Source organism: Cololabis saira, chromosome 9 (genome assembly GCF_033807715.1).
Source record: "Cololabis saira isolate AMF1-May2022 chromosome 9, fColSai1.1, whole genome shotgun sequence".
Taxonomy (NCBI): domain Eukaryota; kingdom Metazoa; phylum Chordata; class Actinopteri; order Beloniformes; family Belonidae; genus Cololabis; species Cololabis saira.
In genome coordinates this window covers 29,868,256-29,892,295 of record NC_084595.1, presented here as the reverse complement: position 1 = coordinate 29,892,295, position 24,040 = coordinate 29,868,256, and the positions used below count along the sequence as shown (strand labels likewise).

Genomic DNA, 24,040 nt, shown 5'->3' with positions numbered 1-24,040 from the left:
CCCATTTCTTTTCCAATAAATCGAGTTCCAAAACTATGTTTTCATTTTGTCTGACTGTGGCAGGAAAATTTATGGGAATACATATAGATGCATATCTATTTCTCTCTATATATTTTTATCTCTACATCTGTTTATTAGGGCTGCAGCTATTGAATATTTTGGTAATCAATTATTCAAATATTCCATCGATTACCGTAATTAGATAAAACTTACTTTTGCTTAATTAAAGCCAAATTGTAAATATACAATAGAAACCAAGACAGATCACTTAATAAAAACAACCAATTTGTTTCCTTTTTATAAGAAAATTTTACATTTATTTACATATTATGCAAAATAGTAAACTGTTTGTTAAATTTTCCAATAAATATAAATAACCATATTTATATTTGTATATAAATGATTCTAAATTGCCCGTAGGTGTGAGCGTGAGTGTGGTTGTGAGCATGGTTTGTGTGTTTTATATGTGGCCCTGTGATGGACTGGTGACCTGTCCAGGGTGTAACCCCTGCCTCCACCTGAAATGAGCTGGGATAGGCTCCAGCAGACCCCCGTTACCCCGCAAGGGATAAAGCGGGTATAGATGGATGGATAAATAAAATTACTTTAAAACATAACATTTCCTGAGACATAAAATTAAATAAAAACAAATAAGATTGTTTCCCACTTATTTCTTTCGAATTATCAAAAAAAAAAAATCTAAGGACATTGTGTTACACTAAAAAGAATCTGTGTGAAACTTGAGAAAATATTTTTATAATTATGTTGTGGCTATATTAATGTTTCCAAAAATAGTAATGGATAAATAGTAACACCTCCTTACAAGACAATTTTGAGCCAAACCACAGTGCACCACATACTGGAGGTTTTAAAAATGTCTCAAATTTAAAATGCTGAAGCTGCCACTCTTGTCAGCGGTTTAGTAGCAAACAGAAGCACAGCCAACAGCAATGACAGTGAATGCCATGCAGGCTTGTACTCACAGTGTAACTTGGGTTTCCAGCCTGCACCCTCAGCTCAGCCAGCACCCAGATGCCGTTGGTGAGTTTCATGGACTGATACAGCATGTCCTGGCCGTCCACTGTACGCTTGGCTATGGTGAATATGTTGCTGGCCTGCAGTTTGTTGGAGGCGGCATCTGTTAACAGAAGATAATCAAACATTACCACACATTTACCCTGTAATAGTAAAATGAATATGGAGCCAATCACTGATTCCTGCCATGCTCTATGGCTGTCTATAGAAACAGTCATTAAATCTGGGAGACCATGAAGAATTTCTCCGGGGCTGTCTGCGCTACAAAGATCAAGTCACCCATTTGAAATTAACTTTTCTTTGCAGTCTCTGTCTTGCCGTTGTACTGCAGCAGGATGTGAAATCCTCTACCTTTATTCACACCGGATAAATTAGTCAGTCAGGAAAAACTCTCTATTAAGCTGTTATTAACAATTGTTCTCCAGTTCAGTGGGTCTCACATTTGTGCAAAACTAAATTATGACACATAAATAGAGATTACAGCTGATAAGTTCTCATCAAGTGTAATTTGCTTTATTAGGGGGTATTATATTTCTTGACTGATATGTCTCTGTCTGGCTAAAAGACTACAGGACCTAACAGAGTGATTTTCAGCAAGAGCACCCTGTTCGAGTTATTCCTCTCACCTGAACTGAGATGGCAGTCTTTGATCTGAAACTGGGATTCATTGTCATTTGGAATGTCTTTCCATGTTGCGAGGAAAATTTGGCGCTCTGTGGATGAAGAGATGGATGAGTATGAATAAAGGGAACACTATAAATCACAAAAAACAAACTTCAATGACCGGAGAATCAGCGTCATTTTCTTTCTCAGTGTAGTAAAAAAAATGTGCAATCAATGTGCGAGAAGCTCCGTTGCAGTGTAGACACAAGGTTTCCTGCTGTGTCTCAGGCTCCAGAGCATTAGCTCACAGCCTCTGGCAGCAGTCCAGCTGCTAACACCCGGTCAATAGGCTCCGCAGGGAAAACGCTAGCACGTTCTCACAAAATAAATCAAACAACTACACACAAAGGAAAAAAAAAAGGCTCAAAATGGTTTTGCTGTGCTGTCCAGGACTAATTTACAGCCATGAGATGTGACCGAGTTCAAGCAGGCGGACGGCCACGCGCACCTGTGTCACACAGTCAGGAACGGTAACACATACATCAGTGTTTCAGTGAGAGCAAATTACACTGCATCGCTGACGTCAGAGTGACTTCAGGATTTTGAGTGAAGCGATTCAGCGGGGGAAAAAACTAAAAAAAAAAAACACTCACCCATCTTTCCGTCCTCTGCAAACAGCATGCTGATGGGGTACTGGCTGCTGAAATAGAATACGTCAATGTTGTTCTTAACAGCCACCTGCGGGAGGGATTACATTCAAGGAGGGGGTGAGAGGACAATGGGAGGGGAGAAAAAAAGAGTGATGCCGTACATGAGTCATTACTTTTAAGAATATACAGCCGGTTTAAAATACTGAAACCACTGCTTTTAGTCAGCATTTGTTCAACAATCACTACAAAATATTTAATTTGAAAAAAGCCTAACTGCCCGATTAAATCTCTGAAAAACTCGTAATTATCGTAATAGTCACTCTTTCATTTCATCAACAGCAGTAAAGGACTCTCCAAATGTGCACACAGAGTTACGCACACAGAGCTTCATATGGTTTCAGGATTGTTTGACCATCTTCCTCATCCAGGGCCTTTGTAAATGTTCAGAGGAGTGGAGGTTACATGACTATGAAATTGTGACAGGCCAATGATTTCTCATTATAAAATTAATACTAGACGAGTATTTCAATTGCCATTGTACATATACTCCAAGTTCATTGCAGTTGAGAACTCCACAACCACTGCCAGCTACAGGCTCTGAGACTGTAAAACATGTTGGCTTGTTTTGCATCGTGCACATTATGCTGCTTTTACATCTTGGTCAGGACCTTCCTTGTAAAAGATTTACTAATCTCAAATGGATTTTTTCCTGGATAAATAAAGTTTAAATATAAATTTATGTCGGCCACCAATTATGTCACAAGAGCAGTAAAACAAAACAAAAATACACAAACACATCTGGTAGTATAAAATGGCTGAGCCACCCAGCTCTCCAAGTCATCAGCATCACAGCGTTAACAAGTGACCTTCACAGATGAGGAAAGAGGACAGTCGATGACAGTCAGCTTTGAGGCAGGTCTGTTTATAATGCACCAGTGTGAAAGGAAACCTAAGGGCAGAGCAGGTCCTTGAAGAAGCGACACTTCTTTTAGCCAAGGTGGAGCACACTCAGCATGTTTCACTGTGGGTTTGAGACATTTTAACTTGTACCAGTCCCGCTTGACTGCCAAACATTTCCAGTGTGGAGTGATCAAAAGAAAAATGACCTTTTCCAGTCATTCCAGGTGAAATGCTGGCATGTTTGGTCTTTGGCTTTATTTCCTCTTTTTAGAAAATGTTTTAAAAACACTATTCATCCTCGATATGAGCTCAATTTTAACATATCTACTAATGGGGTAATTATTTTTTCTTCCATTTAGGGTACCTGTACACTGCAGTGCAATCGTCTTTCTACCTCAGCAAAGGCTGCAGCTGAAGCTTGGCCTGGTGCAACTGATCCAGTTGCCACAAATACTCCACTGGAAACTTGAGACAAATCTGTATTTAATTTATAGATGAAAACTAGAGGCAAATTCATATGTGTGAAGAAGCCTCTGATGAGTTCATCTAGACCTGAAAGTTATCTTTTTTTTTTAACCTTGTCTGCATATATATTAATGGTTAATACCATCTTGAAAGTTATCTAAAAGCAGCAGGGGAAAGGATAAACTCAAGGAAATCTGACTTTAGTACAAAAGGACTTATCAGTCAATTCACATAAGAGTTTCAAATTGATTTCTGCGAAAGTCATGAATGTTAATTATTTCTTCTTTTTTTCCACTTAAAATATTTCTAAAATCTCAGATTTTATCATTTTCAGGTTTACAAAAAAATGCCAGTCTCAATGTAAAAACCTTTGGATTCTGCTATATGCCCTATCATAAGCAACCTTTCATTGTAATATCACAGTAAACAAAGGTCTTCTTTGCAAAAGGAGTATAAACTATTTACAAATAGATCAAAATCTATTTTTCTATAAACTGTATTTTCGGAGGTGTAAAGAAGATGTAAATAAAAATAGAAATCAAAGGAGATCAGAATAGCAGATGTGGTTAAAAATAAAAAGGTAATAGATGGGCTACGAGCGAGATGAAACTAAAATTGTACTTCAAACAAGGTCTGTATTAAAAAGGAAAAGATTAAAACTAATAAAAGTTGACAGATCAAGATTCCCATACATGTCTTCTAAGACTCAAGTAGAATACACATAAGAACATGCTGTGTAAAAGCTGCCCCTGTTGTAACAAGCAACAGGAAATGATACTGATCAGACAACTCAACAAAGAAGAGCTGTGAGGGAAGGACAGTGTGTTCAATCTGAGGATGGCAGAGGAAGTGTTTCATGAATAATTCATTGAGGGAACTTATTCCTAGGAGAAATGCAGTCCTGCATAAACAACACAAAGCTTTTCTCTGGACGTTTCAAAAACTGGAGCACTATTAGAATCACCAGTCTTTTACTTTCTTCACATATAACCATGCAAAGATCGGCTTGAATCTGAGTGACGTGAATAATATCAGAGTGTAGGTGTGGTGTCATTGCACCCTCTCTTTGACGGTGACCGCACCACTGTGTAACAAGGGCCTCAAATACAAATATTATCTTGGTGCATACTGAATGTGAAGCTGTCACGGCCTCTGTAATACGGTGTACAATCCCTCTTTTAAAGAGGATCTGGACAAGCTGTGGTAGATAAGGAAATTGCCCACACGCTGGGATGAGGAAAAGGTGTTGCTAAATGCATGTCATCAAAAGAAAAATAATTCTGAACTTAACCTCTCTTATATACCGTATACCGTCAATGAAATGTTTCAATCTACTTCAAATGTTTACTGTAGTAAAATTTCCTATCACTCAGCTAACTCAGCATTCCTTCATGTGAGAGACAGTCTTAACTAAAACTGAAATATCAAAAAAACAAATGCATCAATAATAAAATCATATAATATATAATAAAAGACTACGAAACTAACATAGTAAAATCATACATCTATTTAGAATCAAGTTTCCGGGAGAGGAATCGAGGTCACGTTACAAAACAGCATACGCGTAATTAGAAACTCGTTTACAATGCAATCACTTAATTAACTGATGATCAGTTTGGCAGATCACATCAACTGATTGGCTGTACAATGCAGTCAGTTGTGTACCGGTCACTAACTGTTTTTTCCCTGAAATACCAGTACCAGCACTGCTGGCTTGTTTTTGTTTCTTTTGATTAGTTTGTTTTGAAAATATCAATAGTTCAAGTGCATTTCTGAGACCAAACTAAATGTGCTGATTTGTGATAAACTGAAGTGTAACAGATTTTGCAGACAAGCAATATAAAAAAGGACAGCTCTCACAACTCACTCAAAATAATATCGTGGGACATTATTGTTGGTTATTACAAAAGAAATACACAAAGAAAACCTGTCAGAATAGAATAAAGCCTCTGTGAAATGATCAAAACATGCAGTAGTAACATCAAAGCAAGACTGGGGAAACAGCAGAGTAAAGCTTGTGAGGTCAGAAGAAACAAAGCAGCCATGTTTTGTGAGAACACTAATGACCAGCCCCACCTCTGTCCCCTCCCTTGACACTCTTATCTTCTCTCCCCAGCTGAACAACCAACCACCAGACAGCCAAATTAAAAAACAGCTCCACTGATCAAACAAAGCCTCTGCCACTTCTTTTCAAAAAGACCTATCAAAACAGCTCTACTTATTATTCATGATTTATTCATTCTGTGGTTGTTAAATAGTGTAACTAAATAACAATGAAGATGCATTACTAATTGGATAAGAGATGGTCAGGTTTTTCAAAAGACTATCTCTACAGATACAGTGACCGCCAAAGGATGTCTAGAGCTAAAGGACTTGGAAGTTGAGAACAGTCAATTTTTATTGAGCATACCAAGTAATTTAATTATCAAAAAGAGAATACAAAAGTTAAAATGGTGCCCTTCAGTGTAGAAAAATGTAAACCAGTTGGCATACAAAGCATTGTGCTTTTGATTTCTATCAAAATCTAAAAATCATCTTGGTGAATTGCATTAATGTAGAAACATGGTGAGATTACAGAAATAAAAATCATTTAAAATAAATATTATGATGGTGTTACCTGCAGGTTGTTGAGAGGATCCATCTTCATAACAGGTCCAACAGTACTTAGGGGAAGGCTCACTTCAATAGTCTGGTTTGGGCTAAGAGGGGTCAGAACCTGAAGCGGAGCAGCTGGAGCGAGACCGAAGCTGGAATAAAAAGTGGAAGAACAGAGTGTCCCAAAATGTGTCTCCATGCAAACATCTGAACATCTGTTGCATAAAAGTTGGAATTACCTGTTTTTGTTGAATTGAACGGCAAAATCGCTCATAACAGTCATTGCTTTGTTTGTGAAAGTCAGCTCCATTTGGATGACACCAGCACGGCGAGCGAAAGTGCCTGATATTTCAAGTCCTTTCGCCTTCATTGCTGCCAGCCAAACCTGAACAGAGACGAGATTAGTTCTTTTAATAATGGATCCCTCTTCTGATATCCAACTTTTTAAAAAGGAGTCATCTCAGTTGAACAACTCACAGTTTTCGGAGGGCTGTAAGCTCCCATAGGCATGCCAACTCCACCTCCAAGATCAAACAAGTCGTCCAGACCCCCACTGACGGGAGCATTAAAAGAGGCTGGCGCTGCAGCTGGAGCAGCGCCGAAACCAGCCCCCATCTGTAGGTCACACATGACGCAATTAACCGTTACCCTATATTATACAATCAAAGCCTAATAAATCTCAGGTTTAAATTACTTACAGCAGGACTTCCTCCAAGGTCTCCACCGAGCTGAGCACAGGAAAGAAGCACAAAAAGAAAGATTAGAAACTATGTCAGTAGTTTCAACACTTAATACCATGTTTTAATAAAAAGGTTTGAGGGAGGGATGGAGGAGTGTAAGGATCTGAAAACTGTTTCTGTGATTAGTGGCAGCTACAGGGTTTACACTGTGAAATAACTGAAGGAGAAAATCCCAGTACATGTGAGATCCTTTTATACTGTTTTGAAACTTAAGATAAGTGTCTATTAAATCAAACTAATTTATTAAAATGCTACAAAATAAATGTGCTTATTGTGAGAGTGAAAATGTTGAGAATAAAATAAAACTGACAGTGTGATTCCATTAAGTGACAAAGCTGAAATAATGTGTACAGAAAGTAAAATGGACACAAAGCATAGTTGTGATTTAATAAAATCGCACCGACATGGAGGGGGAAAACAAACAGTGTAACACTAGGCACAAACGGGTACTGAGCACTGCAGTGAAGGACTATTCAGAGGACACGGAGGTATAACAAAAGGACAAGAGGAGGTTGGATTCTGCTCTAATGCTGGCCTTTACTAGTCCAGCGTGGCCCCCTGGACAAACCTCAGAAGGGCTGTAATCTGGGGGCGATGGGGACTGATGTGGGATCTGAGGAGACTGAGGAGTGTCCGACCGCAGAGGAACGGGCGGCTGATTGAAAGATGAAACAGATTGCAGGGCCCAAAGGTAAGAGATGGACTCCAGTACTTGGCATCATGCTTACTTTACAAATGAAAACATTGTAAGATGATAAATGACGAATGAAAATGTCTAGAATGATGCACAAAAAGTAGAAGTTTAACAGGTGAGATTGAAGAGCCCATATTATGCAACAATCCAAAAAAATTTGGGAAAAGAGATGGCAGGAAACTGGAAAGACAACAAAAGTCAATGAATTGTTGGTTGCACATGCTGAGAAAGAAATGTCTCTGCAGATTAGTGGAGTTGATGCAATCAACTACTATAGAATTGCTGAAACGAACTTTGTGGAGGTTTCTACAGAGGCAATTTGGAAGCGCTTAAACAGAAATCACTCATAAAATAAAATTTAAAAAAATCATGTCATCAGTGATGAATATCCCTTATGTAGCGGAGGGCAAGAGAGTTTCATATTGGACGATGGCTGTCGAGAAGTTCCACTGACAGAAGAGCTGCCGACCGAGGAGACCTGCAGTGTGGGAGTGGGTCTGTCAACCAAAGCCGCTAACTCTTACAGGCAGTTCCACTGGTTATCATCGGAGCAGTGGGATTTTGTCTCAGGTTCTCTTGATTCAAGAGTAAGAGAACTGGACATGTCGTGACACTTGCAGTTCCATGTCAATTAAGACCTGTTGACTGGATCCTGATCCAAACTGGTCACAGGGTCGCAGAACTGAGCAGCTTGGATACAGAATTAGGAATGAAGAGAAGGGTGGCAGGAGCAGCCAGTCAGTTTCAGTCAAACTGAGCCTCTATGTTTTTAAATATTTGACAAAAATGAGAGTGAATGCTGGCTTGCGTGAATGTTTCAGCGATTTAAAGGCCTGTCTGAATGGTTACATTGTCTCCCTCCGGCAGTGGAAAAGTCTTAAACAAGTTTTGTGTCTGAAAGCAATACAAGACACATATTCATAATTTTTTCTGGCCATCTGGGATGAGTTTGTGCCCAGAGAACTTGGTGCAGCGTTTGCACAGAGCTGATATACTGCTGTTCCCTTGTGTAATACAGTTAGAGGTTACACATCTGGTTGCAACAATGGACTGAGTTGAATGACATTAGTTTTCCAAAAGGTCTCTGGAGTCCATGTGGGTTAATATTTACAGTCCTGCTTGAAGGCCACACACATTCAATAGTGCACACACACACACACACACACACACACACACACACACACACACACACACACACACACACACACACACACACACACACACACACACACACACACACACACACACACACACACACACACACACACACACACACACACACACACACACACACACACACACACACACACACACACACACACACACACACACACACACACACACACACACACACACACACTTTTGAAAGACCCAAGTTGTTTGCAATTTTGCACGCAAAGACTTTCTTCCTTTGAAGGATAAATATTTGATTTTAAAAATCCTCCCATAACTATTCTGAAAATAAGCTTGTCATATATTCCTGAAAAAAAAAAATCTGATCTTATACAAAAGCACTATATGGGCTCTTTCAAATTTATTTTATAATGGCCTGATGCGGTTTATAAATAGTGCACCCTCTCCATCCATGTAGTTACCGGCTCAGAATCATCCCCCATCTGCAGGTGCAGCGTTGAAGAAAAAAAAAAGATAAGGGGGGACAAAAACTACATTACCATCATTGGTTTCCACAGAAATTTAGCTAATAACTAAAATGAATATCCTTTCAGAACCTAACAGCTTCAATCAAACTGTGCTACAAAGAAAACATACCAGGCTGTCCAGTCCCCCTCCAAGAAGGTCCATGGCACCCATCTGCATGCCAGAAGATGGAGCTGATGGGGGCGGTCCAGTGGAGGCAGGAGGTGTCAGATCTAGATTGAGAAGATCTCCGAGGAGATCTCCCTGGGATGGGATCACAGCAGGAGGCGCATCAGAACCCGCGGCAGCAGAGCCTGTGTCTGGGCTGTCCACACTCTCTCCACTAGTAAAGACAAAAAGACCACAAAAGAACAACAGTAACCTTAGGGGCATATTTTTCAGAATAACTATATTGTAAACTATATAGTCCTATTAATGTAGTAATCACTATTATACAAAATTGTCATGAAGTGGATTATATGAAAATATAATCCAAGAGAACAATGGCAGATGATGTCATGAGAAGCATCTAAAAGGAAGAATAGCTATACAACTTAATACCACTTAAGTAAAACAAACCTTTTTGCCTCCTCTGACTATTTTATTCCTTTTTTTATTAAAATCTAAAAAGAGTATGACTCACGATCCAGCACTGCCAGGGAGCCTCTTGTGCTGAACACCACGGCTGCCCTCAACAAAGGCACTGGGAGGCTTGTGGTAGACAGAGGCCAGAGTACCAATGTGGCAGATAAGCTCCTCCAGCAGAGTCGGCTCAATCAGATCCGTCTCCTCAGAAATAAGTGGCTTCTCAGCCAGAACCACCTCTTTAGCCGCAACTGGGTCCGTGGAAAGCAGACGCCAGTAGATGTAGCCTCGGTCCCTGAGATCTGGGTTATCAGAGTCCTGCCAAAAAACATTGAACAATGACGGTTAAAATTTAAAGAATAGATTTCATGAACACTTAAGACTCTTTTGTGCCTTGCTGCTGAAAAGAGATTGACGCATAGCTATTAAAGTGTGTCGGCCAGAGGAAAGCGCTAAGATTTAGATAATGTATGAGGAATTCTGACACTAATAATATATATATATATATATATTTATTAAAAAAGAAGTATATTTCACAGGGTTTGAACAAAGTCAGGTGTTCCCACAAGGGGCTTTTCTGTAACATTTTTGGTGGTAATCTAACTAGGTCAGACATAGTAACATCTAAGTGAAACTCAACATGGCACAGATGATTAAATAAAAACAGGACAAACGTTCCTATTTGGTGGCTTTACCTAATTGAAGAATCAAATTTCATTCAGTGTCTTCACATGATTGAGAAAAAAACAATGTTTAAAGTATACAAAAAGCAGCTGAAGGTCCTGCTTTCTGGATTATTAAACATTTTTCACTTGTCCCATCTTCTGTTGACGTGCTTTACACAACAGCAGGCTTGTTAACTTAAGATTTATTTTTCATGGTAAAAAAAGCCTTGTGCATTCTGATCCAACACAAAGCAGTGATGGTAGAGATGGTGCTTTCTGGAAGTAAAAAGATCACCCTTTTTCAAGCTGATAAGAACCAGACCATGAAAATAGTGCGAATAAACCCCAATGATTATTTATTATCTTAAACATGGATAAAAGTGATATTTACAGCTGTTGCCATGTGTTTAGCACACCAATATGAACTGCTTTGGCTTTATTTATGAGAAACTAATTCTACGGAGGACTTTGGTCTTACACCATGGTGGATTTATAGTGCAATCTCCTACAAATGTTAACTATCGCACATTTATTATAGCACCCTCTCAGTTTCACAGGCATGTTAGCATGAAGCGTGAGGAACACCATGACAAGAGTGGTCAATATACGACATTGCTCTAATAGATTTATGAAGCCATTAATGGTACCGGTATACATCTCTTGTCTGACAAGGGCTTTACAAGGTTATTTGAGTTAAGAACCACATTCCTCTTTGCCACAATTTACCCACAAAATATGCATTTTGAGGAAAAAAAATAAAAAACAAACCAAAAACAAAGTGATAGTTACGTATCGTAGTAATTCTTGTAAAGGACATAAAAACTACTGAGACAACATCTCTGCGATATTAAATGCATAACAAAATGAAATTACTTTTTTACAGAATAGTATTTCTAATCATGATAATTCAAAATGACCCAATTGTCTGGCACATTTAACTGCCTGAAACAAGTACACTAAAGGGAGGTCATACTACTTTTCTTGATTACTTGCTGAAATGAATTCACATTTGAACAATCAAGTTATCTTTCCCTATGTTCCTGATAGGTTAGAAATACTGCAGTTAATTTGTGAAATAAGCAGTTTTTGCTAACCATTTTAAACCAATAAACATGATGCATAAATGATGCAGGATGTTTGTGGCCCTTTATTTATATGACACTCAGCATATACAACTATTTCTGGCAACTACATGGTAAAAATGTCCCCTAAATGAATTTTTTATTTAAAAAAATTGAGTCCCAAAACTATTTTCACATTAGCATAATATGTTAACATTTCTGCTGGTATTATTAAGGAAGCTGAAGGTTGACATGTTATCACAATATTGCAATGTATGTCCTCTAGTGAGGACACATTTCTAATAGGAAGAGGCGGTGGATGAAAAGAAGTCAAACAGTTTATAAAGAACTGTCAAATGTGTAGAAAGAAATGTCTTCATTTCTTTCTCCTCTCACCTGCGTGGCAAGGCTTAGAACCTGCTGCACCAGCTCCTGTGTCTCAGTAGGCTTTTTCAAGAACAACTTGACGATTGCCGTCAACAGCTGCAGCTGCACCTAAAGGTCAAATAAATTCACAGCTGCTCACACACAAGTTCAAAAGCTTAGCGGCAAAAATGGTGTCTGTACGATGCAATATATTTGCAAACTGGATCTTGATGATATTTTGCCATTTCTCTGTTCTGGAACACATCTAACCATCAATAAGTAAGGTTTCAACTCCTCTTTACTTCTGCATAGATCGGTTTCTAACAGAATCAACATTTACCAAACAACACAAAGAGGAGAATATATGTGCAAAATGTATTTTCTTATAGCCAAAAAAAAAAAAAAACATACATTCATGTGAGCAGAAAAGCCTTTCAAATTTAATGTAGAAATCTTTCAATTACACTGAGAAAAGTATTTTTATTGTTTTTTGGCAAACCCAATGAGCTGTGTCTTTAATAAAATCTGAATTGAACTGAATAAAAACCTGTGCTCTACCCCACAGCAAAACCGTGACCAGATTAGCTTTTCAACAAAATCTGGCTTAAATGAGTCAGACATAAGTGATTGAATTACTGTGGTGACTTTTCATAAAATGCGATTCATCAACGTACAACTAAATAATTGACTCATGATTCTGTAATTTATTTATTTAATCAGTTCAGACCTGTCCAGTTCTTTTGTTGTGTTACAAAACTTTAATCTTTATCGGTGATGAGTCCTGGCCAAGACGAGCAGCTGAACCAGTACACTCTTCAATACAAGAGAAATCTCAAGAGTCTATTTCCTATTTTCTTATATCAAACTTCTGCTTGGTAGAGACCTGTAATGAGGGTCGTCTCATATTATATTCAGATCAAAAACAGTCTCTTTTCTGATGCCAGCACTAATTATTGGTGCAACTACTATCAAAATGTGGCCCTGAGTGCCACATTGAAATGAAAGATAAATAACATACCTGAGTGCTTTCGTCATGGAAACCTTCCAAAAAGCTCTCCAGCAGCTCATCTGCATTGTCAATGCGCTCAGCATACTCTCCCACAATCCAGATCATGGCAGCGCGTGCTTCAGGCTCATCCAAAGAGTCAAGGTTCTCACAAAGAGTTGCAATCACACTCTCATATCTGGAACATCACACAAAACAAGTGTTACAAATGCATAACAAAAGGATACAAATATGCAAATTATGGTACTTTATTTGTTGGCCAGAATCTACAGACAAAACACAAGGGAATACAAGCTGATGGAAGAATTGTCACATGTCCAGCCTATATGAAAGCAAGTGCCAACTTTTGTATAAGCAAATGTATTTTTTTTTATTGGACACTGAACAAGTATTTGCGGTCCTTTTGTTTTGGATATAGTCCACAGTCAAAAGTAATTCTATTCACATAATGATTTTACAAGATGTTCTTCGGCACATAATATTTAATGAAGAAAAAAAAGGCCCAAAACTGTCTGATGGTGACTCATTTAGCTCAAAGTGCGAGACATGTTAAGCTGGAGGCAGCGTAAAGCTGCCTCCTTGGAGGCTCATGCCTACAGGATAATAGTCTACTGCTGAGCGCGAGAAGCTTCTGTCTGGCACATGAATCCGTGCAACAGCAGATGTCATGCTTCTGCTAAACCGGCCTGACCTTTGATCAAACAAACATGGAAAAGTGTCAAAAGAGAAGTCCACAAAAAACAAATGCTCCTGTTATTACAGCCTTTTGTCTCTTGTTGTGGAGTAAGTTAGAAAAAAAAGAAGAGGGAAAGAATCCCTGCTTGAGGATAAGATAATATGTATGTAAATCTTCTTAATACCAATGGTGGTAAAAATGTGATAGGTCTCACAATTTAACAGACTTAAAAAGTATGTGACATTTGTTAGACAGCTCCTAAAACTAAGTTCAGCACCTTGATCAAAGATGCATGGCCTCATTTATGCATCTTGGCGTTTATAATATACCATTCTAAATGAGTAGTGGTATTGTAAAACTTCACAACTTCCACTTCTTTCAAGTCAAACAGTCAAAAAAAACAAAACATATATGCTAATTTTGCACATGCTGTATTCTTTCACTTTCAATCCTAATATATATAATAAAATGTATGTAAAATATGTACATATATGTACATACACAAACCGGGGTGCTAGAGGAAACATACTTGTTGGGGTACTTTCGGAAGATGTCCTTGATGACCACAATAGCCTCCTGCACCACATAATTCACCTTGGTCTGGATGAGGTCTAGCAGGGTGCTGACACAGCGCTCTGCTGATTGCTAATAAATGGAGGGAAAATAAATAAATAAAAATTAAAAACAACATTCACATAAAAGAGATAAAGTCTTTGTTTACAATATAAACTATCGGAAATAAATAAGTAAATAGTAATTTTGATTTTAGGAATGTTTTATTGGACAGATAACAGACAAGTAAGACACCCAGTCTATGGCATGGTCTTCCATATCATAAAATTTAAATATAAATAAAAATATCTGCTTCAAAACCAGAACAATCTCATGTCTGAAACTGGCCAATCATTCAGTGTTGGGAATTGACTGAGCTCAAGTACTTGTAAAAATGTGCACACATATACATTTCTACATTACTTGTTTTCCCTCTTACTTTCATCAACTCTCCTCACCTCCACTTTGATGGCACAGCGGCCAATGGCCCTGACCGCTTTACGCACAAAATCCACATCTACCTCAGTAGCATACTCCTTCAACTCAGCCAGAACCTGCAGAAGCAAGCAGCTGTTAGTAACAGTATCTTTTCTTTTTCATATTTTTTTAAGCTCATTCAAAGGCTTTTATTTATTCTAGACAAGTGTTTGTTACCTGGGCAATGTTGGCTTGAGATGCAAGGCGAATCATAATGTCCAGCTTTTCCAGTTTGACGTAGATGGGATCATTGTACTTAACAAAAAAAACCTTCATTTCATGCTTCATAATCTCTGGGCTAAAAATGTAAAAAGAGAGCAAATGGAGGAGAAAAAAGCACATTTAGACCAACATTTATTCATCTCTACTTCATAAAAGTTTAAAAGCACGGGTTTCAAACTCCAGTCCTTTCAAGAGTTCTAACAGACCTTTCTCCGTAGTAAGACTTACCGCCTCTGGACAATGAGGTTGATGTTTCTGAGTGCCACATACTGCAACTCGGGTTCAGCAGAGAGGAGTGTTACCAGTGGCGGGGCAAGTTTCTTCAGCAGAGTGCCGTAATAGTCCAAATCTTTGGGGAGCATCTCCATGAACTTCATTAAAACTTTAACTGCTGACAAAACCACTGCCGAGTTGGCATGGGAGAGTCGTGGGGTGACGCGCTCACAGATGCTGGCAGACATTAAGAAAGAGTCAGAAAATTTAAATTTGGGAAGTCTTTGGGGAACATCTGGAGAGTGCTATGCAAGAGAAGAAGATACAATAGGAATCTCTTTTACCTTTGGGATTCACGGTCATCACGGGGTGTGTAATTGGCCAAACAGTCGAGGATAAATATCTGTCCCCACTCTGTGCATTCATTAAGAGCTGTGAGTAGCTTGTTTATGGTTTGAGGGTTCAGGTCCAGTAAATTACTGTTGGGATGAGACTCCGCTATCTCAGACAGCGCTGCCACTGCATTTGCTACAACCTAAAGATGAAGAAAATCATTTGGACAATCCAAAAAATTGCACCAAGAGTTAGACTAAGACAATAAGATGAGTTTTGGGGCTGGAAAAAGCTTATCAATACAATACAGGTGCCTTAAATCTGCTGTGAACAATAGTGTAAGAAATCGTACCGTCTACATGACAAACTAGTTCTTACCATAGGATTGGAGTCAGAGATGAGATCTTTGAGAGTGTCCAGGAAGCCTTGGTCCTCCACCAACTGGGCGTTGATATCATGCAGCTTTGCCACACACACAGCAGCTGTCTTCCTCACATACGGGTCTTCATCCTTCAGACATTTTCTCAGAGGCTCACAAAGGTACTCTGTGATCTTGTCCACACGAATACAACCCATTGTGCGAACAGCAAGGGCCCGGATAAGAGGGTTGGGGTCTTCACAGTCCTAAATGGTTGAATCACAAATGTCATTAGTTTCCTCTCAAACTTCAATTACTTTAACATGCCACTGCATCTGAAAGATAGTTATATTAAATATTTGCTTGCATTAAAAATCTATAATGTAAAAATAGTCCAAAAGTTTGAGGTATCGGATCTGTTGTACTATTAAAAAGTAAAAAAAAAAAAAGGGGGTAAAACTATTAACAGCTCTATTTAACCAAAGTCGATGAGTTTAAATTTGGTACTGGACTTTTTTTTTCTCCAAATGTTCCATTTCATTGTATAGACCAGTATATTTCAGCTTTTTTTTGTTTTATATTGAAGTAGGACACCACGCATCCGATGCTGTAACACTGAATGGATAGAACATTGTGGCAGGATACGTGCTGAATGGGTCTATCCTTCTGCATCATCACTGGCTGACGAGTTATCAGTGGTTCTGACTTGGTGCTCGCAAAGTTCTTTTTTAATCCAAATCACAATCTTCACAGCTGCTATCATCCATTTCTGAGACAAAATATAACCTCTGATTATACCACAGAAACAACCACAATTTAGAATTGCACAAAAGGTTTATACACCTCTGTACATACCAACAAACAGAAACTTTCTTTTTCCAGGTCAACTATACCACTTACCAAACAATCTGCAATTTCAAGCATTCCTGAACTCAGATGCAAAAAAACAACTTATTTCATACAGCCTTTACACAGAGATGACAAAACTGAGCTTTACCTTCACAAACGTGTTAACAGCCATGATTGCCATGTCTGGCTGACTCTTGGCATAGTTCATCAGGTAGAGGTAGACCAACTTTTTTAGTTCCAGGTTGTCCGTCTGCATGCAGTTCACAACATCTGGGAAAAGGGCACTGCAGGAGATACAAATTGTTAGGAGAGTACTCACTCAAAATTGAGAACTGTTCACATAAATCCACCGTTGACATTTCTGACATTATTTCCAAAGGATCACCTGACATCTTTGCCCACAGTCATGGATGCAATGACCTTCTTTACAGCCTCCTTTTTCTTCTCCTTCTTATCACTGTTAAGCTCTGCCTTGAGCTCAAAGATCTCCCCTGTGCACACACAATAATAAAATAAAATGCATGCATCAAGTGACCCTTCCTGGCTATAAAGATGGGAAAGCAATTCTGCACAGAGGTGTGAACACTACAATGTACAAAGTGGATAGAGTTACAAATAATTTACACTGACAAACTTTCCTAATTCTTGAGCCTGGATGAAAGATAAATAAGCAGATTCATCTTTTAATAAATTATTTTGCCACAAGCACCATCTCATCATGATATTACTTTTCAAAAGATAAAAGTTCCATTTACTGCTTGTTTCAATATTTGTATTGCCCTTTAAAAGAAACACTTTGCAAAAAATCTCTATAAATACAATAAAATGTAGGTCCCCACAAAGTTGGATCACTCATTAGCTCATTCTAAATGTTAACACTACCAAGCAGACTCCAAATAAAGTAGAAAGTGAAATGTATGTATGAAATAACCATAAAACAAGTGTACTTATGAGTATTTGTTTGCCTTCTTAGGCCTTTAATTTATTTCTGGCATTGTTGGGAAAAAGAAAAACACTTCTCTGATAAACAATTCTTAGTATGCCTAATCTGATTTTCTCTGCAACGCTGACACAAAGCGAAATGGTAACATCTACAGTTAATTTTAGTATTTTTTAACAAGTTCCACCATAAGTTTTTTTCCCTGCTGGAATTAAAGCATTTTTCAAGTGAATTGAATTTGATGTTAAACTCAAGTTAGGTAACACCTTAAAAGTTCCTGGGTGTCATATTTCTAAGTGTCTACTGGCACAATAATATTAAGATATAATGTAATATTAAGAACCCTGCTACCAATAGTGTTCTATTTGTAAAAATATAATTGTGTTTTATAGACTTAAAAGTATCTACCAGTACGTGCAACTTTTCAATAGCAGAATTTCTCAAGCAGCTCCAAACAGACAAACAAAATTTGCTCCAGAATCCTTTCCTATTTTCTTCAGCCAGGATAGTTTCCTCTAAAAGAGGGTTATTGACAATACTTCACATAATTGCAAACTACTACAACTTCATCAATAGATTTAAATCTAAATCCGAAAGCCCTGCATATTGAAACCCTGTTAGAACATGTAATAAGGACCTTTAAAAGATTAAACTTAAAATGCATCTTTGGTTTCATAGTGTGAATACTAATGCTGCTGAGAATACATCCAGTTTTTTTATGACATAAGATAATAAAAAAAAGCATTATAGAATTACCAAGTTTAACAAAAAGTACAGACAAGAAAAGAAAGGGAGAAGTAAAAACGATTTAATCCCACCCAGCCATGCCAAGCAATGTCACTGTGTAGATGCAATGATCATAAGATGATAAAACATTTTTCAGACCTTTCTTGGTTGTGGTGAAGTATTTGGAGTCCGTCATCTTGGTTCCAAACTGTCGGTTCTCCTAGAAAATTTAGAAAGAATGTAAGATCTGTTTGTGATGCTTTTGCCTGAGTGGAAACTTCCGAAATTGAAAAAGCAACAGGACATGCTAGAAGTGCAAGCAAAGGGAAATTAAAGGATTTCCTGTCTTCTTCTGAACAAATAGCAGCAATCTAATGGGAGAGAAAACAATGAACTTTGCTGAGAAACCAGATTCCAAGATCTCCCCTCAAGTGAGACCAAAAACATCTCCTTAAGCCAACTATGTTATGTGATTATGAGCATGAGCACAGTCCAACAACCTAGTTTCCACCTGCATGAGAATCTTTTTGGCACATATTGTTGCCAGTTTGTTCCGTAGACCTAACCAGAAACGTCTGGTAAAAGAAAGTTATACAAGGCTTTTTTTTTTTTTCTAAAACATAGCATGCATATTATTTTGCTTGAATATCTTTTAAGTTTCATTGCATTAAATGTAACTTGACGTGAACATGTACCAAATATCTAGGGATCACAATGCACATAAATATTGCTGTGATTTCCGGCTTTTGCTTTCAAAGAATAAACTGGTGACGTCTGACTAAAATGAATAAAAAACACAGATGTCATTTCAAAGACAACAAAACTTTGTGCATCCCTTCAAAAAAGTCAGGGGGAAGAAAACAATTCACAAATATTTGACAAATCTCTCGTGTAAAAATTAGAATTGTTTTTTTGTTTTAATGTACATTTTCCAAAATGCCATTTTCATTTTCTGTTTTGTTGTGTTTTCCTAAATGTCAGGTTTGTGAAATTCTCCCATATATTATTTGTGTTGAAAAATGTTATTGTTGTTGGTTTTGTTTTAAGTATACCTGTGTTTTAGCCTTTTGTTGTTGTGCTTTGCATCCCAGGGTAGTGATATTAACTTCGGAATTTCTAATGACATTCATTTTCATCAGATAAAACTGCAGATTACTTTTTGTCAGACATTCATTTGCCTTAAACATAAATGTTCTTTAGTAGCAGTTTCATGGATCTTGTTATTAAACTATATTTAATTTGTGAGTCTTCATAGAGCAAATAGTAACAGTAGTTTTAATTACGTTTTCTTTTTACTCTTTTTTTGAAGGAAACTCCAAGCAAACAGCAGTTGTGCATTTATGACACATTATCCACAGTTATATAATAATTCTAAATAAACATATGGTTGGGAGTCTTGTAAACTTGCTATTTGCAGAATTACCCCGCGTCCAAACACTAGTTAAACTGCTCAGTGTGTCGTTTATGGGATTTCGGGTGAACAATAACACCCAGGGTCACCAACTCCCTGTAAAATGAAGAAGGGACACCTCATCGGCAGGGCCGGCCAACCCGATTGCCTTCAATTTCTTGGCGTGGTGAATTTTTTTAGCCCCTTTTTTTGTGAGTGAAATTATTTTTTAACTATTTGACTCGAACCTGAATTGAATTAGATGCATTTTTTGAATGCCATGAACACATGGAAAACAAATTATTATCCAGCAATTCACTTTAATACAAAACAACAAAATGAACTGAATAAAATAAGTATCTTTCTTAAACAGAGACCTGTCCTGCTTACTTTACTACTACTACTTTCTTTGAAAGTGCAATAACCTTTGCCCGCTAAGTACCTCACGTATTTTTGCACATGTAAATATTATCCGTTTTTTTGTGTTTACTATTTTTTCTCTTGTACATTACTCATTTGTCTACATTTTATATTGCTCCTTTTTTTTATTACTTAGCTATTTATTGGTTATTTCTATTTTTATTTTTTGTATAAACCGTTGAGCGTGTGTGTTTGGCTGCTGCACGATTGAATTTCTCCTCTAGGAGATCAATAAAGTCTTCTATTCTATTAACTTAAAATTCTATAAATTAATATAAAACAATAGATAGAAAGCAGAACATTCATTCTGTAATAGTGCACATTTTTAGTGCAATAACAAAAGTGCAAACAGAAAGTCTGTAGAAAACTTATTTGTGCCTCAAAGGCCATGACTGTAGCTACAGTTGTAGTAAAACTGAAAAAAATAACTTATGAACTCAACAGCTCAATGCCATTTTCCATTGGCATTTTATGACTATTTTTGACTCTTTAGTTAATAAATACGAGACGATTCCGTTTTTCAAGGGACGGTTGTCAACCCTAAACACACCTGGCAGGTGGCTAAAGGCTGATTTATGGTTCCGCGTTACACCAACGCAGAGCCTACGGTGCGCGTCGCCGCGTACCCTACGCCGTAGGCCCTGCGTCGACTTAACGCTGAACCATAATTCAGGCTTAACTAGCTGCAAGCCCATGACACGACTGACGAGTAGCGAGCTGATTAAGGACTGTTTAAACGATAAAAACCCGTGATTCTTCGACGTCCAACTTACACTAAACTCGCCGTGTGTTTTTACACCGTTTTCAGACTAATAACACGACTGTCCGACTCTGACAAACGCTGTTTAAAGTGCAGGAGCAGTTAGCTCCCGGCTAGCACCGTCAGCTACACTGACGCTAGCGCGGAGCTCCAGTCTGCTCGGACACAAACAAACCCAAACACGCGGTGAGACCGGCTACACTGGTGGGGACGGGTGCGGGGGTTAGGCTGCTCTCCAGCCCGGGACTCACGCATAGCTGGCTGGCCCACTCCTGCATGTTTGCGGGTGTTTAGTCTGGACGAGAGAGAGCTGGAGGCTAGCTGAGCTGAGACAGGAGACACGACCTCCACTGGCTTAACGAAGCCTTCACCGGCACACATAAGCTCTTAATCTGGCTGCTGCATCACCCCCTGCTCAACGAATTAGCGTACCTTCTGGAGTCACAGTGGAAGTCACCACAAAACCACTTAAGAGAGGGAAAGCTCCATGAGCGTCTCACCTTTTGCGGGCGCTGTGAGCTGGTGACTGGCCTTAGTTCGTCTCCTCCCCCTGGACCCACTTCCGTGTTTCACATCAACAACCTGACAACTGCTCAGCTTTCACTCACTCATTCATTCAGAATCAGGTGTATTTGGCCAAGTCAGGTCAAACCAGTGGCGTCAATTCATTGGAAGCTAAGGTATGGCAAGGTTACAAGTCACAGAACTTAACTAGAGTATCAATCAACACGTCCAGCAAATACTCATCACAGAAGTCTGATATGTAGCTTATCTGTGTGGTCAAGAACACAAATGCAGTCTCGCTCACTGCAAAAACTCAAAATCTTACCAGGAATATTTGTCTTATTTCTAGTTAAAATGTCTCATTTTTAGTCAAAAAAATCTCATTAAACTTAAAACAAGAATCATCACCAGAAAAATAACTTGTTATTCGACAAATTTCACCTGTTTCAAGTAAATTTTCACTTGAAATAAGTAGAAAAATCTGCCAGTGGGACAAGATTTATCTTCTCATTACAAGCAACACAATCTTGTTCCACTGGCAGATCTTTTCCACTTATTTTAAGTGAAAATCTACTTGAAACAAGTGAAAATGGTTGTTTTTGAGTCTTGTCTTAAATGTAATGAGATTTTTTTTGACTAAAAATTAGACAGAAATTTAACTAGAAATAAGACAAATATTCTTGTTAAGATTCGGTTCAGAACCCCGGGTTTTCTTCTTCTGTTGTACTTTTTAAGGGGTTGTTTGAAGTTCTTCCGGAGACGTTAGACGTTAGAGAGTCTGTCTGCCGTTGGGTTTGTCTGAGAACCTTGTTGGTTTTTCCTGCTCGTTAATAAACTGGCAAGAAACTACGAGCCGTCTCCGCCTGGTCTGTCACTCGTTACAATATGTACATCAGATGATAGTGATGGATCTTAAAATCCGAGTTGCACGTTCATCAGATTATATTGACAATTCATGGGACAAACTGAGTCAAAACAATGTTTTATTATAACTATACAAGCTAAAGTTACAACATATTTGTATATGTTTTTCATATTATTTACATCATATGAAATTAACATTAAATTTAGTATGAGGTTGCTTTAATTATGTGGCAAATGATAACAAACACAAGAAAGATGGGTACTAAAACCAAGGACAGGCACAGTGATCAGTCAGTATAGATATAAATCCATAAATAAATAAGCCTCTGTCCATTATTTTTCATTTTTTAAGGACAGGCAATTGTGTTATATAAAAAATAAATTATAAAATGAAATAAAACGTGAAATAAAACCGGAGCTCAGTGCAGGGCCCTCCCAGGGTTGGTAGAGAGTGGCAATGCCCAGGACTGTCACTTAGGTAGGAGCACTGGGTGGTATAATGGGAAAAAGATTGGGGATAAAAAATATTTAAAAAAAAAATCGATATTCAAATTTTGAATATCGATATTGAATCAGCTGGAAAAGTATTGCGCTATATTGCCATATCGATATTTTTGCCCACCCCTATTATTAACATATATACAATAAAAAAGGGAAAGGTGCAGCAGTATGAGGTAGTCATGTAAGGTTGCCACCTTTCAGAGATAGAAATAAGGGACATCCCAAAAACGTCTAAAATGCATAGAAATGTATATATTTTATATGAAAAAAGAGAATGATTTGATTTAAAGTTTAAAGTGCTTTAATATCATTGAACCTGAATGACTGTACAGACAGCCTGAACCTGAGCCTGGTCATAGTCATTTTGATGATTGAATTGTTCATTGATTTCATAAAATATTCTAATTTTTTAGATTTTTTATTAGGGGTTTTCATAAACAGTGAACCATAGTCATCAAAATTATAACAAATACAAGCTTGAAATATCTCACTTTGAATAGTGGGAAATAATATATTTGTTTCACCTTTAGTTGAATTTACTGAAAAGAATGAAGCTTTGCAATATATTCAAATTTTCCGACCTTCACCTGTATATTATGACATCAAGAACTTTTAATTCCCAATTACGTAACAATTCCGTATTTCAAGGGACGGGTGGCAAGCCTATACATGGTTATTGAAAGGTGCATTGTTACAGCATATGATTGTGGTTATTATTATTATTATTATTATTATTATTATTATTATTATTATTATTGCACAGTGATTGATTACTCTGAGACTCTATGAGTGATGAGAGTTCAAGAGTTCAAGTGTTCAAGTGTTCAAGAGTTCTGCGTTAAATCGACGCAGAGACTACGCCTTAGGGTATGGCGTAGGGTACGCAGTGATGCGCACCTTACGCTGCGTGTCGCCGCGTACACTACGCCGTTGGTGTAACGCGGAACCATAAATCAGCCTTGAGTCTGGAGGTTTTGGCTTACAGTTCTCTGTAGCCCCGTCCAGAGGGCAGGAGTTCAAACAGACTGTGTTGTGGATGTGAGGGGTCTGCAGAGATGCTACCTGCCCGTTTCCTGGTCCTGGACAGGTACAGGTCCTGGATAGATGGGAGGTTAGTCCCAACTATCCTCTCTGCAGACCTGATTGTCCGTTGCAGTTTGTGCCTGTCTAGTTTGGTGGCCGATCCGAACCAGACAGTGATGGAAGTGCAGAGAGAACATACTGTATGATGGCAGAGAGTAGAAGGTGTTCA

The 24,040-nt window shown here is 38.1% G+C and overlaps 1 protein-coding gene across 5 annotated transcripts in view; it reads right to left on the bottom strand.

The window, feature by feature from the left end:
* The window catches only part of ap1b1 (adaptor related protein complex 1 subunit beta 1), a 29,020-nt gene extending 7,542 nt beyond the window's left edge, over positions 1-21,478 (bottom strand). Inside the window, exons 1-23 of one of the 5 annotated variants that reach the window (XM_061729164.1) lie at positions 21,420-21,478; positions 18,509-18,569; positions 17,069-17,174; positions 16,832-16,967; positions 15,855-16,100; positions 15,488-15,678; positions 15,159-15,380; positions 14,886-15,006; positions 14,690-14,785; positions 14,209-14,324; positions 13,016-13,181; positions 12,028-12,126; positions 9,964-10,223; positions 9,453-9,663; positions 9,278-9,298; positions 7,557-7,643; positions 6,947-6,976; positions 6,726-6,863; positions 6,488-6,633; positions 6,271-6,400; positions 2,292-2,376; positions 1,662-1,748; positions 984-1,138 (exon numbers count right to left, since the gene is read on the bottom strand). In XM_061729164.1, the coding sequence (XP_061585148.1) occupies positions 984-1,138; positions 1,662-1,748; positions 2,292-2,376; positions 6,271-6,400; positions 6,488-6,633; positions 6,726-6,863; positions 6,947-6,976; positions 7,557-7,643; positions 9,278-9,298; positions 9,453-9,663; positions 9,964-10,223; positions 12,028-12,126; positions 13,016-13,181; positions 14,209-14,324; positions 14,690-14,785; positions 14,886-15,006; positions 15,159-15,380; positions 15,488-15,678; positions 15,855-16,100; positions 16,832-16,967; positions 17,069-17,174; positions 18,509-18,545 (2,886 nt within the window). In that variant the 5' untranslated portion in view covers positions 18,546-18,569; positions 21,420-21,478. The other 4 variants (XM_061729165.1, XM_061729161.1, XM_061729162.1 and 1 more) reach the window with 4 other exon arrangements.
* Between the last annotated feature and the right edge of the window lie 2,562 nt (positions 21,479-24,040).